This window comes from Electrona antarctica, assembly GCF_951216825.1.
Source record: "Electrona antarctica genome assembly, chromosome: 10".
NCBI lineage: Eukaryota > Metazoa > Chordata > Actinopteri > Myctophiformes > Myctophidae > Electrona > Electrona antarctica.
The window spans coordinates 41,673,740-41,694,695 of NC_136791.1; the positions used below are offsets into that span (position 1 = coordinate 41,673,740).

Sequence of the window (20,956 nt, forward strand, 5' to 3'; positions counted from 1 at the left end):
CAAAAAAAATTACAAAAACAAATTACAAAAAAGAAAACAAACTTAAAAAAATAAATAAAGTCAGTGTGTGTATGTGTGTGTGTGTGTGTGTCAGACTGCCACAACAGCTGCGTTCGCTTCCCACGTCCGCGTTAGCTCCACAGTGTTGTTAGCTGCGCCGTGGCGCGGCAGTGCATCTACACACGTGGTGCACTGCTTCCCTTTCCGGACTCTGCCCTGGGTTAGAATCAGCATTTCCAATGGAAGTCACATGGTTTGACAAAACATTTTTGTTTGATGGCTGTGTTCTTCCCCCCTCCCCCGCATCAAACAAAAATGTTTTGTCAAACCATGTGACTTCCATTGGAGATGCATTGGGGCGGCCATTAAACATGGACAAGACACAAGACAAATGTTGTATGCATGTTGCAACAGTGTGAGTGAGGCCTTAGTGTAGTTGTTCTCAAATGTTTTTGTGCCATGGACCCCCATTTAAAAAAACAACAACAATAATAACAGATGTACAAGCTCGCAGCGCTGCAAAGGACCTCTGGGGGAACTTTGACAACCAATGACTGACTGTTATGGCTGATTTGTACTGTGTTGGTTGCGTGCCCTTTCTGGCACGCATGCCAATACAAATATCTACAAGCGTACGTCGATGCATTGTCGATGCATTGTAACTTAGTATAAATCAGGCTTGAGTCTTCCCGGAGTACACAAGAAACATTAGTCCTAAAATATGAAGATAAAAATATACTCACAAAACAAACACCATAACAAAGCAAAAATAGACAAAAAACATTAATCACAAGGTTACACCAGGCTAAAAATAGACAGTAAAACTATCACAGAAATAAGCACAACTAACATTAGTGCTAAATCAGCACAGAGAAAACATTAATCTCTACTGTGGTATATTATTGAGAGCCCAGGTGGACACAAAGGAAGGTCATTCACGCAAAGTACCGTGGTCCGTGGGATAGAAAGGTAGTCCCATGTGGAACTGTGAATCACTACATGTAACATGCCGAGGTTCCATTTTTACATCCAAATAATGCTAGTTTAGTCTAATTTTCAAAACTGGTGGGTCAATCTAACTACCAATGCTTTGTAGGTAGGATCATTATGTACTTGAACCATTATGTACTTGAACCATCCGACAGCATATCATCGCTGTCGGATGGAAAACGTTTATGTCCAGAACGGTGATTTTTTTTCTTATGATAAAAAAATAATGCTTTTGCGTGACGTATGATATAATAAGCAATAAGCCTAACGCTCTCATGTGATGGATATAGTGCTGAACTAACTGTATATCACACACCATGTCGTTGTGGCCCCAGATACCACCGTGGACCATCATGGGACCAACGCAGGGGACGATGTGTTCCTGGTCTCCACCCCGCATCCCAGACACAGGCTGGCTGTCGTTAGCGATCAGGTAACGCACAGACACGCACACATACACACACATTAGGGTGATTTTTTTCCCACCCTAAAACATGAGGGCAACCACACCAAAGGGCAACCACACTATTGTAATTGTAACACTTTATTATTATTCCACTAGAGTAACCTTTTTTTTGACGCACTACCCCTCCCACAGTTTTGACTGTACACACTTGAGCCATATCTCTAAATTGACCGGCTTCATCGGGAAGGATGTGCTTGTATTTTTTTAAGAGAAATGTTGTATAGTTTAATTGATATTAATTTATTGGTGAATTAAATTTCCCCATTGACATAAATGGGAAAATGCGATTTTTCGCATTTTCTCACATTCAAGTATTTTTTCCTCAGAGACTGTAAGCACTATAGTTACAAAACTTGGAGGGTAGGTTCATAATAATCTTTTGCAAATGCAAAGATTTTAACCGTTTGTCGCAAAAAAACATGATTTTTGGGGGCATAAATCCCCTCCGAATTACTTACACATGATCACAGGGGTGACGCGACATTGTAATTGGCTGGCAATATTAGTGGGAGGGGTCTATGTAAGCGACTGCGGGAACCACACTTTGCAATTTTGAAAATTGCGACCTTTCTAGTTATTATTATTATTATAGAAGGAGGAAGAATGTGTACAGTATTTGTTCAATGTTGTTTTTATGTGGACACGCCACCAGTTCATTAAGTACCTGGGACTGGTTTGCCTTGGTGAATTGAAGCCTCACCCACAGCTGATATTGTGATGTCACTATATCACTGTTTTTTTTCATTGGCACGTTTGACTGTCAAGGTTTCAGCCTCCAGGAAGAAACCCTAAATAAAACCACATCAAGGGGTGTACCGTCACCTCATAAACACATGAAAAACTGGAGAAAAAAAAACACAAAAATCACGGCACTCCATCTTTAACATCAACCCCTAAACCTGACCTGTAGATGCCTTACCCCAAGCTGTAGCTCTCCTTAACCATAATCATATCCAGGAAGTTATGCAGGAACGCCTACTGAGTGGCAAAAAAAACTAAAAAACTAAAACTTTCTGGTCTTACATCCAAACAGAAAAGTCCTATCTGATTGCATTAAATGACGTTAAACGTTGAACTCACCTTGCCACTCGATGTGCCACTCACTTTCTGCCCTCTATAACAACCATTTATCTGGTGTCAGGTGAGGTCACAATGGGCCTGATTCACTAAGCTGTTTACACCCATATATTGGGTGTAAAGGAATTGAACAGACTTCCCACGTTAGCAGTCTAGAATAAGGCATTCTAATGACATACAGTACAGCAAGCTGTGGTCCCATGTAAGTCTGCATCTTGAGAAAGAGCGGCAGAATTCACATACAAAAACAGATTACTGAATCAGACTACTAACGTGGGAAGTCTGGAAAATTCCTTTGCACGCAAAATATGGGTTTATATAGCCTTAATGAATCTGGCCCAATGTCATATACTTGGTCACTATACTTGGGGACATTTGGCCCTCGCTTATAGTCATACGAGTACACACACACACACACACACACACACACACACACACACACACACGCACCATTACACGACACTCATGTCGTACAAGAAATGCTAACCGCTCCTTTGCCTCTTCTCTTTTAACCCCTTGCTGTCTGTCTGTGTCCCCCTGCTTCCTTCCTTCTCCCTTTGCCTTTCCGTTGACTACTAGGCGTCCAGTTGCAACAGCACGCCCTCGCATCCAGCTTGCTGCCCTTCCCTCAGTGTCACTGACATATTGCATGGAGCATCGGACAGGTAGTAGCTCCTTTTTCCTCTCCTCTAACCCCCCCCCCCCCCCCCCCCATCCTCCTCCTCCTCCTCCCTGTCTTATGCTTAATTTATACTCCCGTCGTGTGACGCCAGTGTCGCCAGTGCCGGAAATAGCCGATCTACAAGCTCCACGCGACGCATTGTGAGCTTGTAAGTCCGGCTATTTCTGTTGCCGCGGTACGTGCCGACGCACGGCGGATGGATGAATCGAGTCTCTTCCTTGCCGTCTGTCTTTGTGTTGGTCTGCTAGAGTAGTCTATCGTTGAACGTGACCTTAAAATAAATGTTAAATCGCTACAGTAATCACTGCTATAGAGAGGGTTTGCTCTCTCCAGCTCTTTTGATAAATAAAACGTTACTTTTCAGGAGAGAGAACTTAAACGGGATACAGAATAAACGAGTGAAACTGGAGATGATGAAAATGAGCCGACAAAACTTGAACACTATAAAAAACTGAAGCTGATAAATGGGTTCTCTCTCTCCTGATTGTATTGGTTACCCTACCCACCACCCGAAATGTAATGGATTTTGTTTATTAAAGAGATGGGGGAGACTCCTGTTAGGCTACTGAACAAACGCTCTATAGCAATGATTATGATCAGAATATAGAACTTTACTTACTTTTTATTCTAACTCCCCAAAAATAGCACTTAGACCACCTTGTACCACCAGAGGGCATGAGAGAGTCATAAATGAAACACCAGTCTTTCTCTTGTGATGCTATGTTTATTATGAACCCTCCTCCAACACACATCGACATAGGAACAGTGGTGGACAAAGTACTCAAATGTTTTACTTAAGTAACAGTACCATTACTGCAATTTAGATGTATTCAAAATGCACTTGCGTAAAAGTACAAAAGTATCTGCCTCAAAGTCTTTCCACCACTGCATAGGAAGTGCCGTGCTGTAGCAGTAGCTAGCTAGCCAACAGTTTGACATTAGCACACTGGTTCTCAACGTTGGTTCGGGGACCACCAAGGGGTCCAAATAGACCCTTTTTTGTTTTTGTTTTACTGTAACTTGATTAAATTACCACTGAGGATTTCACAGTGTCATTAGAATGCCTTATTCTAGACTACTAACGTGGGAAGTCTGTTCAATTCCTTTACACCCAATAGGCCCCAGTCCCCAGTACGCCTATAGTTTATTTCAAGATCTCGTAGTTTGGCATGCATTAGGGATTAGACCACAGACCCCCTTTTGATAAAGCTTTTTTTTGCACTGGCACCCCAATCTACATTATTAAATCCTCAGTGTTAAAGGACCACTTCACCACTTTTCAACCTATCTTCATATAATTGGTCCTCACTAATAGCACAATTTATTTCTACTCAGTCTGTGTCTCATAGGAGGGCTGTAGGAAATTCAGAAACATCATCGGTGGGGGATCCAAGCTAATAGAAACTGCAGGCTTTCTATTCCTGAAAAGTGATAATGGAATATTTATTCTAAAAAATATCTGCCTAGGGTTTCTGAACTGCCCACAGCCCTCCTGTGAGACACAGACAGAGTAGAAAAAAACGGTGGTCTTTTATCATATATAGGCTACCAATTATATGAAGATAGGTTGAAAAGTGGTGTAGTGGTCCTACTCTGTGTACAATGGAACCAAATGAACACTGTCAAGAGTCATAGGGTCCATTTGCCCCACGGACCCCGACGTTGAGAAACGGTAGGATTATAATAGCACACAGATTATTTTAGCTTCTTGTCGTCTATACTGCATTTTAGGTGGAAAGGTCGCAGGGAAAGGAAGCTCTGCCTTGCATGATATCATCAACCCCCTCTCCCCTACACATGAAGGTCTCACCCCCCTGCCCCCCTGAATCCCCCCAGGAAACAGTTTGTGACCACGCTTTTGGACCCGCCCCCAACCCCCAAAGACATTAGGAACCACCAGTCGGACGGCTGGAGCAGCGACGAGGACGACGACGCCTTCGAACCCAACGGTCAGGAAACGAGCACGCCGCCGACAGGTAGAGTTGGCGTTGCGGCCGGCTGCAATCTTTCAGAATTTTTTCTCCAGAAATTGCTGTACTAAAATGGGTCTATAGAGCGTCACAGTCCCGCCCCCTTTCATGACGACGCCAGGCCCAGGAAATGAATCCCAATGCATTTATCCCATAGACATTTCAAAAAGTATTTATTTAAAGACCTTTTAAGCGTCGTACAAAGCCAACTCGAGTCGTGACAAATCATGACAACAAACACAATATTTTGGACCAAACAAATAATTACAAAGAAGAAAAACAACCAAAAAAGTGTTGTAACCTGCCGTTTTTTTCTACTTTCTAATTCTTTGTTTGGCCCAAAACATTGTGTTTATTGTCATGATTTGTCACGACAAGAGTTGGCTTTGTCCGCGGCGTAAACGTCTTTAAATAAATACTTTCTGAAAAGTCTATGAGGAAAATGAACAGGGATTTATTTTCCGTGTCTATCGAGGGGGCGGGACTGCGACGCTCTATTGGAGTGAACTAGAGTTGTCACCACTGTCTTTATACACCACTCTGATATGCCAGTATACTAGTGTATATATTTAATACTACTGTATATATTTCTCTGTCTCTGTCGGGGTGGAAACCTCATATGTCCCAAAGCTGTTGATTTCCAGGATTCAAATTCAAAAACGGCAAAAGTAGCAGATCGAGAAGCTCAAAATGCGCCGCTTCCCGCTGCGTTTCGAGCTGCTGCTTTTGTGTGACGCACTATGATCCAAGTAGTGGCGTTCATTTACGGAAATCACACGAAATAAGAGGTTTCCGCCCGACATCGACGATAATTTTTCCTCAAGACGTGTCAGGCTGAGTTTTTTTTGGTCTTGTCTCTCTTGTCCTCTCTCTTGTCCTCTCTCTTGTCTCTCTTGTCCTCTCTCTCAGGTCCTCCCATCGTGTCGGAGGAGGAGCTGGCCTCGCTGGCTCTGATCGCTCCGTGTAAGAGCAGCCAGTACGCAGGCTCCAGGGTCAAGGCTCTCATCCAGATCCTGCAGCATCAGCTGGACCAGCAGGAGCTGGTCAAAGACTTCATGGTGGGTCTATCTGACCCTTTTTTCTGCTTTTTAGGACAGTGATGTTTATTTAAATACCAGATCGACAATAAGTAAGTATAAGTAGCCTTGCCGAGCCATGGGGCCCATAGCGCAGGAGCCTATCTCCTGTTTCTGTAGCGTGAGGCAGCTTGATGTACAAGTACACCCCCTGGACATGACACTAGTATGTCGCAGGGACTTACCCCCAATCTAACCCTTGATGCTGAGTGTCAAGCAGGGAGGCACTGGGTCCCATTTTTAGAGTCTTTGGTATGACCCGGCCGGAGATTGAACCCCGACCTCCCAGTCTCAGGGCGGACACTCTAACCACAAGGCCACTGAGCTGGTACCAGATCGACAAGCGAACGCCACAACGTGTCGCAACCTTGAAGATCGGTTATGTTCGGCTATTTTCTCAGTGCCCAACTAAGTGTGGAACTGTAGAACAGGCATAACTCTCTCTTTATCTGGGGCGCCCGCTGGCCTAGTGGTCCAGGCGCCTGCCACATATAGGCTCTGGCCAGTCCCGTTCATGACGACCTTTGCTGCATGTCTCTCCCCTTCTCTCTCTCCCTCTTTCCTGTCATTCTTCACTTGATACTATCAATAAAGGCAGAAAAGCCAAAAACAAATCTTCTATCACTAAACCTAAACTTCTAAATCCTAAACCTAACCACAACCTGAATCATTTTCTAATATTGTAGTTTCTAATTGTTTCTCTAAAAATCTTTAAATTTTTTCAACCATAAAACGACCATTCTTGTTCTGAGGACCAGGGAAATGGTCCTCGCCAATGTCTATTTGTCACATTCTAGTTGTAGGGACATTTGGTCCTCACAACTATCTATTATACATTTGAAAAGGTGTGCCCAAAAGGAAAAGGGACCCAACCCAAAGTCACCAGCTACTACGTCACTCACACGCTGCAACACACGCTGCAACACGCTGCAACACACACTGCAACAACACACTAAGACGACACAGCCTTACCCTCCGCGTCGATCGGCGGCTATCTCCTCATGTCGCGCCGCACGCCCACACTCAACACCATCCGCGTAAAAACTGTCATTGCACTGCCACTAAAGCCGCCTCCCGTCCACACTCACAAACAACATCAATATCAATAATAAACACAAACACGCCACAAGCACCGACACCCCCGCCTAATTTGTTGCCACGTCTATGAAAACAAGCACAGAAAAAATGCCATTCAACACGCTACTTACACACACTACCACTCGCTTACAATACGCGGACCTGGCAACACTACAGTCCCTCTCCCATTTGCTCAAAGCCCACCACGTGACCCACACAGGGAGGGAGACGATTGCGTGATGCTTCTATGTACAGGATTCTATAGGTCACCACTTTTGGTGTGACACACACACGGCTTCTGTTTACTATGCGTTGTCAACACGTGCTGAGTTGACAAACATTGACCGATTTCGGAGAAGACTGATAGTTTCTCCTTTAGTAATTAGGCTGTGGAAGTATTCACACTAGGCAACTTTTGCATTTATTGGGATTGGCAATTTGGGGAGAAAAGGAGGAGGAGGAGGTGATCAAGCTCCACAACACCACATTGGTAGGTAGGCTCAAGGCTGCATTTATTTTCCATCTTTTTCCTCTCGACGGTGCATGGGATGATGTGAACCCCTCCAGCAGGCTAGGGAGCACCGCTCCGGTTAGCGGAAAATGACCGCGGGGTGCGGGTTGCCAGGTTTTTTTATAAGTAAAGTATTTACATTCAATTAAAAAAAAATATATATATAATACATTTTAATATTTAGCGGCATTTCGACCTAAATTCTCTGTTCTTTGTCAATGGCAAATATTGAGACGTGTGGGGACTAAAGCTGTATATAGGAGGGCCCTCAAACACATTATTTGATAACTTTTCATCGTGCTCCTAAAAAAAAACAGTGCTACTAACCGCGATTACATACACAGTTAAAATAATAAGAAATTTGCGCCAACGACTGCGTCGACACCTGGCGTGGAACAAACGGGACGAACCGAGGCGCATATATGGATAACAACAACAACACTACACGCGCGCTGCAACACAAAACAGCTGCATACAACGCGTGTCACTGTGCACTTCTGTATCTGTGGACTTCTGTATCGCAACGCGGGGCAACGCAATTCTGGGATGAGCGGGCCGAAGGCCCGCGAAATTCTAGTAGTAATACACGCACGCATGCACGCACGCACACAAAACGCACGCATGCACAGACAACGCACGCATGCACACACAACGCACGCACACACATTGAGTCAAATGATCTGTCTTACATCACAGCGATCTGAAACCAGCTGTGATGAGTGATGATGAGGTCATGTTTTGTTGCAGGCTCTTCTAGCGCAGCGCTTCTCGGCCGTCTGGGCCGAGGGCCCACTGGTGGGCCAAGAGGGTATTTGCAAGTGGGCCCCCAAATAATTGTCAAAACACTTAAGTGTTAATATTACATATTTTAGTGATAATGTTATAACATTAACATTAAAAAGTGATACCAATATGGCACTTTGAAATTAAGGAATTGAGGGTATGCGCGTGACATCATCATCATACCCAGAAGTTATGCGGGAACGCCTACTAAACTACTTTCTGGCATTGACAGCCCATACATCCAAACAGAAAAGTTATTTCTGATTACATTAAACGACATTAAACCACGTTAAACTATATCTTTTCTTTTTAAATAACATGAAATTCAAATTCAATTCATTTTTTTTCCTTTCACAGTAATTTCATGAATGAATACAAGAAGAAAATCCATAAAATAGAAAACAAATGTTTACAAAGTAGTGAAAATAGCAGGTCTACAAGGCTTGTACGTCTGCTATTTGCACTAGTTTGCGTGTCACGGGCAAAAACCCGATGGGAACCAACTGCTCCAGAGCCTGTGAAAGGAGTGGTATAATGAGTGTGGATGATGATGTAATGTGTGTTGCAGGCTCTGGAACATCTGAAACCTGCTGACAACTGTTTGGTGGGCAAAGCCCCGGAGAACAGAGACAAGAACCGCTACAGGGACATCCTACCATGTAAGTGTCATTACATCTGCCGTCCAAGTTCCAACTTACGAGGCAGAATCCTTTTTGCATCATTTTCAACAGATGAAATCAATAATATATCAGTAACAGTATTTGGGTATTAACCTGAGGGCTGCATTTAAAGTGAAAGTGGGGTCCGCATGTGGCCGGCCGGGCCGCCAGTTGCCCATGTGTGTTATAGAGCACCGAAGTCTGACAACGCCCCGGGTCAACAGAGTTATGTATTCTGTCGAGAAGAGTCCCAATACAGAAATCTTAGATCGCGTCATATAAGAACTGTGTTCCAAAAGTAAACAACGAAATCAGCCGGACGACGTTACTCATCTGGACATGAAGCATCAGCTGATGGTGAAAAAGTACAAAAAAAATCCAACCGCAGATGTTATCAAATGTAACTCAATATCATAAATCGAAACAAGAGTCACATTACCTGACCGAATCGCTGTTTATTTTTGGAATACAGATGGGTACGTTCAATAGATAAAATACTTCTGTGACCCAAGTGGTAGTAGTAGTAGTGGGAGTGATATCAGGACAGGTTTCACAGTGGTTCTCAAACATTTTCATGTCAAGGACCCCCATGTGTATTGTTGACCCCCCATCTGAAAATGTATTGTGTACAAGCTCACATTGCGCGCTATGTGAGCTCCCCCACCCCCCTCTGTGGATCCCCGGACTCCAATTTGAGAACCACTGCATTTTTAGCACCCATGCTTTAATACATGTTTCCCTACTGGTTTGTATTTGGCCGCTGTTCTTGAGCTCGTAAAAAGCCGTAAACTCACAGACCCTGGCATTTATAGGGCCCGTACCTTTGTGAACACTTTTCTTGGCATGGCCAGGTTAAACCGGCTTTCTGTTGTTTACGGGAATACGAGGAATTAGGACTCACGGTATTTTCAAGAATACTTTTTTTTATTTTTTTATTTTACACCAAACAATGCCCCAACAGTAGCGCCAAGCATTTATTTACCATGTACCAATAGCTCATAATTCCGCCCGCGCCTTTAGTTAATGTGGGATGGTGTCATCTGTTAGCATTATGCCGTAATTATCAGGTCATTACCGCGGCACTAAATACGGTAGTCTGGGAAGCTAATTGCAGGCTCTGTTACGGTTTAATAAGAGGTCTGCAGATCAGCTCCTAGAAGAGTAAACAGAGACACCACAGCCATGGCAGCATGAAAGAACAAGCACGCACTGCTGTAATCACTGACACACATGGGCTTTACATTACATGGGATGTGTAGAGATTCGTGTGCATGCGTGTGTGCGTGTGTGAGTGCGTGCGTGTTAAATAAGAATTATCTGCAAAATGTTACATATTTTTTGGGTGTTCATCAACTCATTTGTGAGTCTACAGTGTACATACAGTAATACACATTGCATACACACAATGGTGTTTTTGTTTTTTACTGAATTAATAGTAGCAGTACCACAACGTAGAAATACTCAAATCTGACTTGAGTAGAAAAAGGGAAAAAATACAAAAACATACAAACGTACAGTATTGGCATCATACTATACTCTGAGTACCAAACGTAAAAGTGCTCATTATGCAGAATGGCCCGTTTCATAATCATATTATTGGATTGTATATAATTAGTTATGCATTTGTGCGTTCATCACTTTAAGGTGGGGCTGATTTTAATTACTGTATGTGGTGCATGCTGGGTAGTTTAAGATACAATAATTCATAATAATTTATCACCACTTAAACCCCAGCATCCGTTGTGTTAACCTGACTCCGCCAGATGGTGGCGGTACTCAGTACCGCCACCATCTGGCGGAGTCAGGTTACCGTTTTGTAGGGATAACGGAAAACAGAAGACCCGAGGGACTGATGTGGTTTATGTGTGTTTAGTATTTATATTCTAAATCTGCAACGTGACTAGTAACCAAACGTGTCAAATAATTGTACAGTGGCGTAAGGAGTACAATATTTGCCTCGTGTCAAATTGGAAAATTGAAAGTCCTCGGATAAACTCAAGATTGTAGTTAAAACTGCGCTTATGTAAATGTACTAATTTACATATCACCACCGTCCATATGCTACTTTTCCACCACTACTATGCGTGTGTATATTCACACAAACTTACGTAACATTTGAAGTGCTCCTTGTTGGGCAAGAGAGAGGGAGTCAGAGAGTTGAGATGGACTATAGGGCGATGACAAAGATAGTGTACCCTAGAGAGAATGCCCTATAACCACCACACATCTCTCCATCTGCTCGGCATGCCTTTCGGCTGCTCCCCCCCAGAGGACGTCTTCTTGAGCGTGCATGTGCTTTCAGGAGGAAGCAGCGTCCACTGTGTTGGGAGTAGCGCAGCGATCCGTTCGTATTAGCGCCTGACTACTTCATTTTCCACGGAGCATTTCCGAACGCGTGTTGTTTTGACCTCGCGAAATGCGGCGGGCAGGAAGACTCCCCCCCCCCCCCCCCCCCCCGAAAAACATTCCTGGCCTCCCTCAGTGCATCACCTCTCTCTCTCTCTCTCTCTCTCTCTGTCTCTCTCTCTGTCTCTCTCTCTTCGTCAACAAGCCTCTGTACTGCACCAGCTTGTTTTGCCCGGCTCCTCCTGCAGGCTTGTTGACTTGGCTTTATTTACCATGTACTGTTGAATGGCTGAGCTTGTGGGCCAAACAACAACAGGGCAACAATTGTCTGCCTGTGAGGTTTGTTTATGATTAACAGATGTGACAAATCGTGTATTTTGAAACCTCTAGGAAACATGTGAAACCTCTCTATAGTAAAAAATAAAACTGTGTTTACTTCCATTTCATGGTTTAATCTAATGCACACATTTTTGTCCTGCACGTTTAGCATATACAGTAAATGTTTTGTCTTTCTTTCTTTCTTTCTTTCTTTCTTTCTCCTGTCTACCTTCCCTCTTTTAACCATTAGTTTAAACTTTAGCTATTGAAAAATAGCAGATAATATAAGCTCTATGAGCTTGTAGATCTGCTATTTTTGAAAAATCGTGAAAATGTGTTCAAATCTTTGAATGTATATTCTTTAACAGCGAACGTTTTTAACTCATATCTTTGCTTCTGGGGGGGGGGGGGGACATATTGAAATGGGGGTCGGCGGCCAATACATAGCCTACAATTTTGGCAGTCCTTGACATGAACATTTTTGAGCACCACTTAGGAAGTGAGGATTTAAGAAGACATTTTGTGGAATCGACCCACCTCAGGTGCTCATTGCTCTCATTTGCATTTCCCACTGCAGACGACAAGACCCGCGTTCCCCTGGGCGAGAGCAAGGACTACATCAACGCCAGCTACATCCGCATGCCGGTGGGCGACGAGGAGTTCTCCTACATCTCGTGCCAGGGCCCGCTGCCCGCCACCGTGCCCGCCTTCTGGCAGATGGTGTGGGAGAACAAGTCGGACGTCATCGCCATGATGACCCAGGAGGTGGAGCGCGGCCGGGTCAAGTGTCACAAGTACTGGCCCGAGAGGATGAGCACGCCGCTGACGGTGGGCCGCTACCAGCTGCACCTGGACAACCACCAGTGTCTGGAGTACTTCTACATCAAGAGCATACGCATGGTGGAGACCGAGGTGAGTACTTCTACATCAAGAGCATACGCATGGTGGAGACCGAGGTGAGTACTTCTACATCAAGAGCATACGCATGGTGGAGACCGAGGTGAGTACTTCTACATCAAGAGCATACGCATGGTGGAGACCGAGGTGAGTACTTCTACATCAAGAGCATACGCATGGTGGAGACCGAGGTGAGTACTTCTACATCAAGAGCATACGCATGGTGGAGACCGAGGTGAGTACTTCTACATCAAGAGCATACGCATGGCGGAGACCGAGGTGAGTACTTCTACATCAAGAGCATACGCATGGTGGAGACCGAGGTGGGTACTTCTACATCAAGAGCATACGCATGGCGGAGACCGAGGTGAGTACTTCTACATCAAGAGCATACGCATGGTGGAGACCGAGGTGAGTACTTCTACATCAAGAGCATACGCATGGCGGAGACCGAGGTGAGTACTTCTACATCAAGAGCATACACATGGTGGAGACCGAGGTGAGACATGAGTATCACCCTTTAGAACCACTTCACCATTTTGCAACCTATCTTCATATAATTGGTCCTCACTGTTATTCATGATAAAATAGCAAAGAAAAAAGAAAAAAATCGGGTCTGTGTCTCATAGAAGGGCTGTGGGCAGGTCAGAAACCCGTCTTCCAGTGACATCATCGTTAGGCAAAAAAAACAAAAAAAAAACAAGATTAAAAATATATATATTTAGATTTGTATTATCGTCAGAACGATGGCTTCCATTATAGAATTGTAACTTTTCAGGAATAGAAAGCCTGCCGTTTCTATTAGGTTGGATTCCCCATCGATGATGTCACTAGAAGTCGAGTGTCTGAACTGCCCACATACCCTCCTCTGAGACACAAAGTGGAAAAAATGGTGGCAAAAATTGTGGCAAGTCGTCCGAACTAAGCTTTGGTCATTTTAAATGTCTCTGCTGGTCATGCAAGATTCAATTCATCCCCTGAGCAAGCAGGCAGGCTCTATTAGCTCAATGGTAGAAATTGATAAACACACTAAAGCTACACTATGTAACTCTCCTCTTCTACCCCAGATTCACCCCCATCAGGTCAGAATTTGTGTCATGTAGAAAAATAGGTTTTTCAGAAAACTGTTACTTAGAAGAAATCTTTAGAATGTGGTCTCAGGTCTCAATGGGTTAAGTACCGCCAGCGACTTGGTCTTTCTCACCTTTTCAGACGGGCGAGACTCACTTTGTGCGTCACCTGAAGTTCACGCGCTGGCCCGACCACGGCGTGCCGCGCTGCTCGGAGCAGCTGGTGCGCTTCATCCGCTACCTGCGCGCCGTGCACCACAAGGGCCCCGTCACCGTGCACTGCAGCGCTGGCATCGGACGCGCCGGAGTGCTCATCTGCACCGACATCATCCTCAGCCTCATCGAGAACGACTTGCCTGTGAGTGCGAGAGCCATATGTCTTATCTATGTCGCTGTGCGGGCAAGGAAACCTCTTATCTCCATATTCTAACTTTGTATGTATGTGTGGTTATTTTTTCTTCCTTTACGTAAGTTAGCGCCATACTTAATCCTACTACGGCGTCACACAGAAGTATCCGAAATAGCAGATCTACAAGCTTGAAACGGCGCACAAAGAAAGTGTTTTTGGCTTGTCGATCTGCTATTTTGGATATTGTTTGGATATTGAGTTTTTTGGGGCATATATTTCCACCCGACAGACGATACAAAATCACACCTGTGTGAAGTAAGGGCCGATAATTAAAGTCTAACTCATGTTGATTAGGTGATGTAATGGTGATGTAATACAAACGGTGCCAACACAAACATTAAATGCCATTAACAATAAAGAGACAATAATTTATGATGTAATGAGGGACAATATGATGTAAATTGTCCCTTCATTGTCAATGGCGTTTTTAAAACAAACATTGAACTAAAAACAGACATTTAACCTGTAGGGCTGGCGCCCCTCAAATATGTCCGTTGCATGAGTCTGACCGTTACTCACGGTCATTTAGATACGTCATACTCTCTCTTATGTCATGCTCGGGAGGGATGGATGGGCGGATGGCATACATACGTACATGCATAAATACAGTACGTACATACATAACATACATTATATACATCTGTGTCCCCAGATTAACGTGATTGACATTGTGAAACAGATGAGACTTCAGCGGTACGGGATGATTCAGACCAAGGTGAGTACCGGCCACAGCACTGCTTCACTTTTTTTTTTAATAGAATGCAACCCTTGGCAAGTGTAAAATAGGAGACCTACAAGCTCACAACGTGTCATAGTTTCCATTTTACAGATATTCTACTGTTAGACAGATGTTCTTATAAGCTTCCTTATGATCCTCGATGGCTATTTCTATGTATTTGATCTGTTACCATATGTGACCAGATTTTACTGAGAGACTGCCATCGCGCAAATTCCAGCGGAGAAAAACATTATTTTTTTTTCAAAATGAGTTAATAGCACAGGCAGACTCTTCACATACTAGAGCATGTCTGAAATAAGTGTCAGAGCTGAAATCGACATGTACATATAATATATATAAATACATGCTTAAACATGTAGCTAGGTGTAATGTTGGAGACCACAGAAGTGAACCTTTCAAGCCTGTTTTCTCAACTCGCTGTTTTCTGCAAGACATTGCTCTATAAGCCATATCTCCAAAACTGGTGGGTCAAACTGAACAACCAATGTCAATTTGAAGCTATGATTCCCTGCTTTCATATGACGTGAAAAAAATCCAATGGCAGTCTCTCAGTCAAATTTAGTCACATAATATGTTGTTCCTTCTTAAATCACTCTGGATTAAGAGTGTCTGCTATGACACTCTGCAAATGCCTAAATTGTAAATTGTGTCGTCACACAACGAGACGCGATGTACGCTTATAGATCCGCTGTTTTTGTGACACCGTCGTATTACGATGTAAGACAACGGCCGTTGTTTCTCTCGTGTCCTTTCAGGAACAGTACCTCTTCTGCTACAAAGTCTGGTTGGAGGTTTTGCAGGGGATCTTACAGCTTCATGGGAACCAATGGCAGCCGGACAGTCCCCGAGACCACAAAGTAGTGTGAGTGTTTGGCAGCTCCAGCTACAGACTAAAAGGACTGCAGGCTGTGGTGACGCCGCAGTGGTCAACCCTATGACTGCATGGGTTGGTAATAGGTCGACCGGGCTATAGTATGGACAGTGTAAGCGTGTTGTTACACTGTTATCACCCCTGTTATCCACAGGATCCGTAATGACATACGAAAGAAGCAGGATTCTGAATTCACTATCGTATCATTTATAGTGCTGTGATTGTGTTAACGATTTTACTTAGATCACTGAGTTTGTTTGCCTTTTCGGGCTGAGTGACTTTGCCTTCTGTTTCGAGCATTTTTCTTTCTTTCTTTTTTTTTTTTTATATATAATTTATGTTTCTATTTAAATGTATCTATTTTACCACTCTCCACCGTCTTTTCATTTGCAAGATGTATTTATTTCTTAACAACCTACATTGCATGAAATCTTAAAAACTGGTAATCATCAAAAAAAAAGAAGAAAAAAAAAGAATATATATATTTACCAGCGGGCATCTTTTATCGGGCAATAATGTCACCTCGCTCATCAAAGTGCACAAGCATAAACGGATCGCAAACCCGACAGCGCGAATCCGTTTGCGTACACAACGATGAGTGGGATTTGATGAAGCATGTGTCGACATGTCATTAAGAATAAGTGCATTCATACGCTGGAGATAATTAAGGGCATTAAGGAATCAAAAAGGATACTGTCGTTTATTTTCGGTCACCTATGGAAGTGAACAGTGAATCAAGTGCCTTGGAAAGACTTGTTGCACCTCTGGCTCCGAACGTAACCCCTGGCTCGCTTTCACCGGGGGGGGGGGGAGGGGCGGAGGAGGTGGGCCACGGAACCGATTCGAGAGTAGGAACCTGTGGGTTAGATGGTATGCACAGCTTTTTAGCTGAGGTCTTGTTTGGTGGAGACTTTAAAACAAGGTCAAGTTTTTATTGACCACCAGAGCCAGAGGAATATTGATTCTCACTTTACTTGCTGTAATAAGTTGTTTGTAAACGGCGGCAATGTCAACTTTGTGACCCCCCATCGCTGCCAGTTGTCTTTTGCTTGCATTTCATTTTCTGTAAGACACGACGATCACCATATCGCACAACGACGCCATAGCACAACAACTAAAACATCTTTTATTGGACGATTCTGTCGTAATACAGATGATGTGGTACAACAGCAAATATTTACAAAAATGCACAATTTTGTGATTTGATCAAAGGTCTAGTCGAGATTTTTCCAGTCGGGAGACGGCGTGTTGGCAAGCACAATTTTTTGGGGGGGGATAATCTCTTTAACCGGTCTCTCGGAAGAATTACGAGGTTAGATAAGATGTCACTTTTTTTTCTCTCTTTTTTTTTGTTGCATCGACCTTTCTGTATAGCACAGCGAAGAGCACAAACAAACAACAGCAAGGGGCTCACAATCTTGTCATTGCCACTGTATATATGTATGTATATGATGTACAAATTGATAGAGCTGCGTACTATAATGTATCTACCGACTGAACAGATTGAAAATTTGCTGCTGCTGATTTCAACCTCAGGCTTTAGACGCACACTTTTTAGCTGCTAATGTGCCGCTGCATCGTTCTTCTGCTACTGCATGCAGTCTTTCAAAGTACGATTATCCTTTAGCCATGGAGTTTATTTCCTTAATGACTGTAGACGTCGCACATTTGGACATGATCAAGCTGTGGAATGTAACAAAGCAATACTCTCCACCGCTTTTCGGGACGGTTGGGTGGGGGGTTCAGAATGAGAGCCTTTTGCCCAATGACATGTTCGTAATAACGGTACCTCTGTTTGTGATATGCTAGTAAGAGTCTATCTTTGCCATGTGTTATGGCCAATGTACAGCCATCTGCCTCTGTACTGTACTGTGTATGAAATGAAACCACTTTTCAGCTCAATTGGTTTCCAGCACATCTTCTTAATTTTCTTCTTCTTCTTCTTCCAAATGGTCCGTATAGGAGCTCTCCTTTGGCTCTTTTTTGACTACGTAAGACCTAAAGCGGACCGCGCCGCGCTGTGTGCCGTGCGACATGTTTCCCGGGATCTGTGTTTGTTTCCGTATACACTTAGGGCTCGGTTTCAGATAAGGTTCTCAGAACATATAATTCAGGCCCTGCTCAGGAGGTGGTAAGAACCCTGAATTCTGGGAACCCTACAACTTAGATCTTATACTTGTGTCTTTTGTTTTTCTTCCTTTTTTTTCTAAAATTGCGAAAATATACCGATCTACAAGCGCACATACAAAGCATGAGATTGTCTATTTTCGCATACGATACGTACCTGTCCTCCTGTCAGCGGTGGTTCCTCTGGTTATACGAATGGGTACATGAAACACAAAACCATCACAGAACGTCGCAGGTTCTGGAGAGTTTCGGGTCATTGTGGACGGTTCTGTGGTTGACCTTCCCGGTCTAAAAAAAGAGCCACTCGAGATCCCGCTGAAGATGTTGGTTTGATCCTGTGGGTCAAGGATATGGGTTTTCTTTGTGACAAAAATTATGACGCGCAGCCGCCCAAGAAGCACACTTTGCATTCACCTGTGGAAAAAAAGCTCATTCTTGTACAGTCTTGACAAGTGCTTAATACAATAAACGGGAGTTGAAATGTAATGACGCTGAATTGCACAACCTCTCCTTTATGCTGAATTCATATCTCGTCACTGTACTATAGCGACTATGTAACCGAGGACTGAGAACAATGTAATACCTCTCTCTCTCTTTCATTAAAAACTATTCTGAAATATAGTATTACTTTTTGTCGACAGCAATAGCATTTTATAGGCTCTGATAGTGAACACAAGATAGACTGGCGTATAATTCTTCACCTATACAGAATGAAGCAGAATTTAAACCAGTGGTTCTCAAACTGTTTTGGGCCAAGGATCCGCAAATTGATATATATTTGGCCACGGACCCCCATATGAAAGTGTACTTTCTGCCGGGGACCTCCAGAAGCAAAGATTTTAGTTAAGCAATTCTGGGCGGGAACCCCTTTTGGTGTTTTAACTAAGCATTATTTAATATTATAGCATATATTTTTTTTAAATTGTGAAAATGCGGCACAAATCTTTGAATATATATTCTTTCAGAGCAAACGTTTTTTTTATTTTGACGTCAGGCCTAAATGGGTTAAAAAAAATAACGTGGTCACAATGATTGTGACACTATATTAACTAATTAACCTGGGGACCCCCTAGGACCCCTGAGGGTCCCCGGACCCCACTTTGAGAACCAATGATTTATTTTAAACCACCCGTTCTCAGCGTTGGTTCCAGGCTAAATAAACATACAAATGTAGATTGGGGGTCACAGAGATAAAAAACAAATATAGAATAAACAAATGGCCTCGTGCATATCATCCTCAAAGTGATTTAAAGTTTGTTGCACGACGATGTCACTCTGCCCGGAAACAACTGATTTTCTATAGAGGGGTAAAAGCGTGTCACGTTACAGTACAGCTCGCCGTACAAACCAAGTAGGCTACATAACAGAGGAGGAGCGTGCTGCTCTTATTCCGTAGGGTTTTCCCTGACGGCATGGCACAGAGCAGAGCGCCGGACACGGCCCTAAATCTAGTTCCACTAGAGGAGCCCCCCACTCCACTTTTCTTTTTTACTACGGGGTATACTCCCTCTCGGGTTTTTACTGCAGGGTAAATAAGCCGGTCTCACAGGGGTCTTTGTGTGACAGCATGGAAACCCCAGGAAACACGCCGCTCCACACGCACGCACGCATGCACGCACACGCAAACCCGAGGCTGGGGAAAACCACGGAGCAGATTTACTCTTTCTCCCATTCACTCTTCCTCCTTCCTTCTCTCTCTGCTCACCCCTGCCCCTGTGCACCTTTTCTATGGCATTTATAAAATGTTATGTTCTAAAATGTTGATGGCCTCAAAAGTATAGTAATACAATACAAACGTGTTTGTGTGCGTGCGTGCGTGCGTGCAGTGCAGTGCGTGCCCTGTCAGCAGGCTATTTTGTGCGATGACAGCAGGCCGTGGACCTCAATTGTCAAGTATTCTCCTAATCGCTCAACGATAACTATGTCATTTCCTTGAATTTGTTTTTATAGGATGTGTCATTTCGCTTTCGAAGTCTCCAGCGACAGGATGGATGGGTTATTGAATAACGTGATATCGCCACGCTATTGTTGAAATCTCTCAGAGCCGCAAAGTTTGTAATTTGTTATGATCCTCAGTCTTCCTGTACTCCAGTCTTAAAACAATATTAACAAATGCATTTATACATTAAACATTACAGTCCACATAAAAAAATATATTAATGGAAAACATAAACATTACAGTCCAGTGCATACAAATTCACACGCTTCAGTTCGCACACAAATTACACTTTACATTCAACGCATACTGTACGGCAGACGTAAGACACAACTTACACTACAAATGTGTACATATGGATTGCATGAATATAAATGTGATTGTATAAATGAAAATCACAAAAACTACAAATGCCAACATGATGTTCCATCTGTTCCAAGGTGATTGTTTGTTTTTCTTTTTCTTTTCTGCCACTTAAAGCCTGTGTACTTTGTTGTCTAATAGCAAAAATAGCAGCTCTTATCTACAAGCTCACAACGTGTCGCGGCGCAGCGTGTTGTGAGCTTGTAGATCTTGAGCCGAATGTTATCCCATTTTCGCAGAATGTTCATCCATTTTTTGGAGAACGTTCATCCACTTTAGCGGTTCACCTACCCAGACAAAATGGCCTGTGAGCTTGTAGATCAGCTATTTTCACTACTTGTTAAACATTTGTTTTCTAATTTATGGAATTTCTTTGATTTCTTTATGAAATTACTGAAAAAATCATTGAAATTTTAATTCATGATTTTATTTTGCTTTTTTGGGAATGTTTTTTGAAAATGTTTTGGAAATAACAAATACAAAATGTAGGAGTGAAAAATTAAAGGTACCCATAAAAATCTGTCCGCGACCCACAAACGGGTCCCGACCCAGTGTTTGCGAATCAGTGAGCTAGAGGACAGAGGTTGTT

The 20,956-nt window shown here is 43.3% G+C and overlaps 1 protein-coding gene across 1 annotated transcript in view; it reads left to right on the forward strand.

Moving 5' to 3' along the window:
* ptpn20 (protein tyrosine phosphatase non-receptor type 20) overlaps nt 1-16,228 on the forward strand; it is a gene marked incomplete at its 5' end in the record, with an annotated part of 83,779 nt that extends 67,551 nt beyond the window's left edge. The window contains 9 exons of the mRNA XM_079511935.1: nt 1,326-1,423; nt 3,113-3,198; nt 5,052-5,191; nt 6,095-6,243; nt 9,201-9,291; nt 12,533-12,867; nt 14,065-14,280; nt 14,984-15,046; nt 15,826-16,228. Coding sequence (XP_079368061.1) covers nt 1,326-1,423; nt 3,113-3,198; nt 5,052-5,191; nt 6,095-6,243; nt 9,201-9,291; nt 12,533-12,867; nt 14,065-14,280; nt 14,984-15,046; nt 15,826-15,936 — 1,289 coding nt within the window. The 3' untranslated portion in view covers nt 15,937-16,228. The remainder of the gene's footprint in view (nt 1-1,325; nt 1,424-3,112; nt 3,199-5,051; nt 5,192-6,094; nt 6,244-9,200; nt 9,292-12,532; nt 12,868-14,064; nt 14,281-14,983; nt 15,047-15,825) is intronic.
* Between the last annotated feature and the right edge of the window lie 4,728 nt (nt 16,229-20,956).